A 7,627-nucleotide genomic window follows, 5' to 3' on the forward strand; every position below is an offset into this window, starting at 1 on the left:
CTCACAATGTTAATAGTGCTGTGATTGAGAAAGTCTGTTCTAGAACATGAAAACATACCTAACTAGGAAGGATCTCTTGTTTGCTCTTCCAATGGAGCAAACAAGCATGTGTCCTAAAGGTTTCCAGAGCCCAGAATTTGTTCATGAGTTTTTTTTAACCCCACTTTCAGAACCTTAATCCTAGAGACCACATTCCTCTCCTTCCCTTTTCAGCCCTCCTTAGTGATTCAGTCAAAGTACTAAGAAACATGATTGTTTCAAAACAGAGATCTTTCCCAATCTCACTTTGCCTTGTTAAGTACATTGGGAGAACCCAGGTCTGTGGGAGACCCTGAGCCCTGTGTTTCTCGTTAGCATCGGCATCTTTAACCCATGTGCATTGTTTATTCATTTGCTCAGCTACCTGATCTCTTACAAGGCCCTGTGCTAAGATGATAAGACCCAGTCGCTGTCCTTCACCAATTTATTTATATTCTATGTAAGAGGTTATAACGTGAGGCTCTTATACAAGGTTAAGCTGTCAAGTGCCATTAAGGAAATCTGACTGATTGATTCCAGGAGTTGAGAGGTGGTTTATAACTCCAAATTTAGGAATTATGGGGGTGGGGAAGTGGGAGCATTTTGCCCTACTTGAGCACATTTATACAAGCAACAAAGAGGATATCTCAGGTGGAAAGGACCCTGTATTTAACCACAGCATGTTAAAATAACAAGCAACCTGGAATAGAAGGAAGGGTGCATAAAAAGGGTACATAAAAAAGGTTGGAAATCATAAGATCATAGAGGATATGGACTCCCTGAATAATAATTTTGAATTTTTCTATTCTGTAGGTTATAGGGAGCAGCAAAGTATTTAAGGCAGATGTTTGATATGCTTAGAATGTCAGTTTAGCAAAATTAACCTGGCATTACTGTATGAGTTGAAAACAGAGACTACAGGAGTAGAAATCTGTTAGGAAACAGCTGGAATGGCTGATGATCTTCAACCAAAAAAGTTTCCCCCAAAACTTTGAGGGACTACAGGCTTCCCACATGTCCCCAACATGTCCCATCCTTTCAGGGTCCTCTCTCAGGTAAGCACCCTAGCAGATATTCTAGCCTGGTCTACCTCCATGGTCTCAGATACAGGCAGGACTGCCATGTGCTCAGGCTCTCAGGTTCTCAGTTGTCCTGCATGGCATGCAGTGGAGGACAGGCAGGGGAGTGGGAGCCAGCAGACCCTGGCTGACTCCTACTCTAACCTTAGGGATGTTTTCCATCAAAGTTCACTCCATTATTTCAAATCAGGATGTTAATGACTTCATGGGTGAAGGATCTGTGGACTGTTATTAATTTTTAAAAGCAGTTTTACCCAAAGCCACGAGTCTCTAAAGTTGCTCCTTTAGTCAGTTAACACAGACATGTTCCTGGCAGCCACCAAATCATAGTGTACAAATCATCTCTTCCCTGAGTGTATAGAAGACAGGACTGGTCAAGAAATCACATCTGGGCTCATCCATTTATGATTTGTACCCCTGGCACAATGTGTCCAGCCTGAGAGAAGGAAGAGAGTCCAGCCAGTGATAGGATGTGTACCCTGGCAGATACCTGGATCTTAGTCTGCTAAATGAAAGGGAAAGATTCACTACATAGGAAATGATGCACCAACTCGTGCAGCTTCCTCTCCCTTCACATGCTGACCTCCAGAGAAGGCTTCTAGTTCTTTAAAGCCAAATGGGAGAAGCAGCCACCCCCCCACCCTCCCACCTCTCATAGAAAAGTCTATCCAGATTTGAGAGCGTGGGAAAGGGCGCCTTGAGAGTGGGCAGGGCAGCATCCTCTCTCCCATGCAGCAAGAGTGACATCTAGTGGCTGCCCTACTCAGTCTTAGTGCTCTTCCCAAGCCTGCCTTGGTGATTAAGATGTTTGACTGTACCTGGATGCTTCAGCTGGAAGGGAGTGTGCAGATGAAGGAGTCAGAGTTGACAGAGGAGTGACTTGCCCAAAGATTTTTCTGGACTGTCCTGAGGTTAGAATGAGATCTGGAGTCTAGGATGGGACTCATGTTTTCTACTTATTTCCTTAATTTTTTCTAATCAAGGTTTGCTATAACAAAAAGTCACACGGGCATCATATAAAAATGAAAAGAAAAGCCATGAATCCTCTTAGCTCCAAATTTAGGAAATAGGAATTATTAATCTTAGATTCAAAATTCTCTCCATTATTTCAAATCAGGATGTTGGGATCCACCCAGAACATGGTGAAATCTCCTGTGCATCTGTGTATCTCCTTTGGCTCCCTGGCCACTTCCATGGCATTATTCTGATTTTTTATATTTATCATTTTTCTGGCTTGAAAACAATGAATGGTCTTATCTTAAATGTATATGTCCTTAACAGTATACCACTTTTTATTTTCTTCTGAGCATTTTTGGTCTTTTCTATGGAGTCATTTAAATGGATTTTCTCTCTCCAAAAAAAGGTAATGACAATTCTCAAGGCCACCTTTTCCCCATCCTTTACTAAGTACATACTTCACAAGGCATACTGAGGATTTCTAGATGGAAAGGAGAGTAATGGCACAAAAATCTATCAAAGCGTACCTCTGAACTATAATATTAAAAAAATAGCACTGATTTAAATTGTATTTAATAGGTAATTCACAAATAGGCTTTAAATTATTTTTTGGTTCTGGGAATTGATCCCAGGGGCACTTTACTACTGAGTTATATCCCAACCCTTTTCATTTTATTGTTGTTTTTTGAGAAAGGGTGTCTTCCTAAATTGCTGAGACTGGCCTCAAACTTGTAATCTTCCTGCCTCAGCCTCCTGAGTAGCTAAGGTTTCAGGCATGCATGACCATACCCTACCTTAGACTTCTAAAATATTCATTTATTTATTATTTATTTTGGTTGCTGTCATGGACTAGTGCTACCCAGGAATCTCCACATTCTGGGCATTCCCTTTCCATTCATAATTCCCAGACTTAATTATTCCAGGGTCAGGGAAAGGAAATTCTTGAATAATTGACCTGAACTTTCCCAGATGGCCTAAAACCAGGTATACTGGGAAATATAGGATGATGGTTTCCATGCTACAGTGAATACTCTTTATCTTATTTTAGTTATAGATAGACCTTTATTTTATGTATTTATATGCAGTGCTGAGAATCAAACCCAGTGCCTCACACATGCCAGGCAAGTACGCTACTGCTGAGCCCCAGCCCCAGCTCAGTGAATACTCTTATACTTAACTTTTGCTGAGTTAAAAGAGATCTGTGAGCAAGAGAAACACTAGCTGATTAGAGAATAACTAGGTGGTAATATCAGAGGAAGGCTGAGAATATGTCACTCATTTCTTGTTTGATTTCAGAGCTGGAAATAACTTCTGGTGGATTCCTGTAGTGGGTCCTATGATTGGTTCTGTCATTGGAGGTCTCCTCTACTTTCTTCTCATTGAAATCCACCACCCAGATCCTGACCCAGACTTCAAGGCAAAACAATCTGAGGACAAACAAGAGAAATATGAACTTAGTGTTATAATGTAACGGCATGCTTGGTTCCGGATTTGAAGTTGGTTTGGTGTGTTCTTTAGGAAAAATGGCATCCAAGTGTGTGTGGTTTTTTTTAAAACTGGAGTGAAATCCACCCAATTTTCTCTGCTAGCCATATTATAGCAAAGACATCTGAGTGAAGGTTTGGAAACACTGATTTCTTCTCTACCAGTCACCCGGCTCCCCAGAATAGCACTGACTTCCCCCTGAAACAGTCTTCTCTCTGCCTGTTTACTGTGTCCTTGAGGGGACTCCTTATTACGAGGTGAGCACTAATAACTCGGAACCTTGACAATGGACTGACTTGGATGGTTTCAGCTGCGTTACTTGTATGAAATGGCGTCGCCAAAAGCCTCACCCTTCAGTATCTACAAATATTACATCCTGAGTATCAACCAAAACTTACACTGAAAGACAAAAGTGGTTTCAGTTAATATGCATGAACTAGAGAGCTAAAGGATTCGTTTTCTAGTTAAGTTGTACTACTGTCTTTGCATAAATACTAATATTCTCCAAATCTAGGGATGTTCGAAGCAGTAGAATCCCATAGTAAGCACAGGGGAAGGGCATTGTGGCATTTAGAAAACACAGGAGACAAGATAAATTTGGGAAACCAAATGGAATTTTTTTAATGGAAACCATTTATCAGATTAATCTCTTGCTCTTCTGCGTTTTAGAGGGCACCAATTAATTTCCTGGTCTTTTCTATATAATAGCCTAAAATACAATTGTAAGCTTAGTCATGAAAAATACATCGCTCTACATGTTTAGTGCAAATGTATTTCCCTAATTGCCCACTTGAGGACAGACGCTTGACAAGTTAAGTCAGTGGCTGCACACATCTATTACACCACACAGGCTCCAGAAGCCAATCCTGAGAAAGCACACTGCTCCTGGTCCAGCAGACTGTTCAAGGTGGAAAGCCCTTGGAAACATAACCTTGCCTCATTGGGCTTTACAGTTCACAAAACGTTTTCATACACATGATCTAGTTTTATTCTAATAATCACTGCCTGAGGTAGATACCATGATGCCCACTTTTCAGATAGAGAAAAATCTCAGGGAAGTTGAGTGAGTTGTCCAAGATTTTGTGAAAGGTGAACATTGTCTAATGTATCTCCTCACCTTTCAGAAGATGGATGACTGGTTGAGAATCCTTGCCAATCTTTCCTGACTGGGCAGAAGTGGGATCCGCAGCTTTCAGAATATATGTATCTTATGGCTAAACTGCTCCTGAATCTTAGGGCATGAGATCTTAAGATCCCACTTTGTCTGGTTTTGTTCCCAGTGTTGCTGATGCACAAGTGAAAGAAAGAGGTAGCAGTCTGAACAGCTTTCATCTGCTAAAAACATTATCAGAAGGCCTCTCTTCATAAACCCCCTAAGTCTTGCTCTTCCTTCCCTGCCAGCCCCACACATGGCATTCAGGGAATTTCGTCTTCCTCCGCCTCTTCCCTGTGAAGTTCCCTAACTGATGGTACTTTCAACCAGAGCGAGCGTCTCTGTGAGTTACAACACTAAGAGAACTGGGATGCACCTTCAGTCCAAATGTCAAAAGCCCAGAATTCCAGAGGCATCCAGCTTCCCAACTACTTTGTGATGCTAGCAGAACAACAAAAGGCAAATGGAAGATGTCTCTGATGGCCTGTGTTCTACAACCTATGGACATATGAAAAAAAAAAATTTTCTTGCTCTGAAGCTACCTGGATATTCCTAATTTAAAATAAAATTATTGGGTGGTTGTTGGGTTTTTCTTTTTATTTATGCAAGTATTAAAACTGACAAACATACTGGTTCAGAGGTTGTCTATTCTATCTACAAATCAAATATCCTGGGAAGTTTGTCCCTTTGGTTCTTTGTCAATATCCCAAGTGATTCTAACATATAATAAGGGTTGAGAGCATCAACTTGAGTCATATGGGTCTAAGATTTCTTTGAAAATCCTGTCCAGTGGTGGCTACTCTATTATTCTCAGAGTCTTGGGATCCCCATGAGTTAGAACAGTGGCTAATTGGGGATAGTTTTGATTCTCCCTCCCACCAACTCCTCAAGGGAACATTTGACAATGTCTGGGGACATTTCTGATTATGATTATGGGGGGCACGTAGTGCTAATAGCATCTAGTGGCTAGAGACCAGAGATGCTGCCAAATATCTTATAGGGCAAGGACCATCTCTTACAACAAAGAATGGTCTGCCCCAAAATGTCAGAAGTGGTGAAACTGAGAAACACTGGAGTCATGGAAAGTGAGAGAAGTCAGAGAAGGATCGAAATGCCACGTCTGGCTTCAAGTTCTGCCAGGAGCAGAGAAGTCAAATCAGGAGCAGGTTCTGAGGTGGACTGAAGTTCTCAGAGAAAGAGGCAACTCGGAAGCTGAGTTTCTTAGATGGGTTGTGGAATGTGTGAACCATGCAGGTGCTCATCAAGCACTGCTCGATGATTAATGACCAGGATTACCAGGAGGAAATGTACAGTATTGGAAATCCACCCCAGGAAGCCTTTTGTTTTCTTTTTAATGGAAAAAATGTTTCCTTATTCCAGATGCTCACACCCAAATCCTCTCCCATCCCCAGTTTACAAGTGGGTTGGCCTTTATGAGGGTCTTTGCCAAGAAAATGTTTATGAGGTTGACTTGTCTGTACCAGAAATTAACTAGATAGATCCAGCAAACTATTTTTAATAGGTCCTTTAGGAGTTAGAACTGTAATTCCCACTTCTGTCCTCCTTGTCAATGGAAAAACTTCATAGAAATATTTATCTTCATGTCAGAAATAGAATTTCTCTATGATTCCCAACTACTTGAGATCTCAGAGCACATCTTGGGGTATGGGACTTTTCTAACCAGCAACATCCAAAGTTGATATTCAACATGATACAGGATAAGAAGAGTTTTAAATGTCATATTTTAAAATTCAGTACTTAAGATATAAATTAAGATTGCCTTTAAATTGCTTACACACACACACACACACACACACGCAAACACCTTACTTTAAGGTATGTCAGTGTTCAAGAATATGAGAAAAGATTTATAACTTTGAGTTACAGAGGCTGGTTTATAAATAATATTTAGTCACAAAATCTATTGTTCAGACAGACTTTGTGTCATACCCACAAGTGAACTGTAGTTACTAGATATAGAAAGGGCGGATCAGGAATTTCCTTCTGCTTATGATATCTTCTTACACACCTCCTAGTGGGCTCCAGAGGAATCTCTGAAGAGAAACTTGTTTGTGTGTGTGTGTGTGTGTGTGTGTGTGTGCGTGTGTGTGTGTGTACACATGTTTTGGGGTTGGAGGAGAAGTCTTTAGAACACAGTCTCACAATTTGAAAACTACTGATAAAATTTGGGACAAGTTGCTAAACATTTTAATGAAACTTTTAAGGATAAAACTACTAAAGGCCATTGTGTTAGCTTTCCATCACTTTGACAAAGTACCTGAGATAAATAAAGGAGGAAAGGTTTATTTTGCTTCATGATTTCTAAGTTTCAGTTCATGGATGACTGACCTCTTTGCCTTTGGGCCTGTGGGAGTACAGTACATGATCACAGGAGCATGTGGAGTAGAGCTCCTGGCACTGGAAAGCAAAGAGAGAAAAAGGAGCTGAGGTCCCTGTTTCCCAAAGGGCATGCCCCCAATGACCTAACTTCCTTCCAGTAGGCCCCACCTCCTAAAGGTGCTACCACTTCCCAGTAGTGCCACAGGCTATTGACCAACCCATTAGCATACGGGTCTTTCAGGACACTTCAGATCCAAATTATAGCAGTCATATTAGTTCAGTTTCAGGTAATTTTCCCAAAACTTCTTAGTAAACATATTAGGGTAAACAAAATTACCCGACCCACTAACCATCACACACATATAGATGTACTCTGTTAATTCTCAAACTGGGAGTTTAAATTCTGTAAGATAAAATGTTTACTTATCACAACCCATGGCAAGAAGTAGGAGTGGTCCTGGCCAGGCTGTGTGGAATGAGACTGTATAAAAATAAAAAGATAGAGGACAATAATGATGATGATAAGCATGTGGTCAACCAAGCCACAACTTCTTTCTCATTGCTTGAAATGAAGTGGCTTTTATCCAAGAGAAAT

The 7,627-nt window shown here is 40.8% G+C and overlaps 1 protein-coding gene across 1 annotated transcript in view; it reads left to right on the forward strand.

Annotated features, from left to right (window-relative positions):
* Aqp9 (aquaporin 9) overlaps positions 1 to 5,233 on the forward strand; it is a 43,011-nt gene extending 37,778 nt beyond the window's left edge. Inside the window, exon 6 of the mRNA XM_026384865.2 lies at positions 3,351 to 5,233. Coding sequence (XP_026240650.1) covers positions 3,351 to 3,525 — 175 coding nt within the window. The 3' untranslated portion in view covers positions 3,526 to 5,233. The remainder of the gene's footprint in view (positions 1 to 3,350) is intronic.
* Positions 5,234 to 7,627: the final 2,394 nt, after the last annotated feature.

This window comes from Urocitellus parryii, chromosome 6 (assembly GCF_045843805.1).
Source record: "Urocitellus parryii isolate mUroPar1 chromosome 6, mUroPar1.hap1, whole genome shotgun sequence".
Classification (NCBI taxonomy): Eukaryota; Metazoa; Chordata; class Mammalia; order Rodentia; family Sciuridae; genus Urocitellus; species Urocitellus parryii.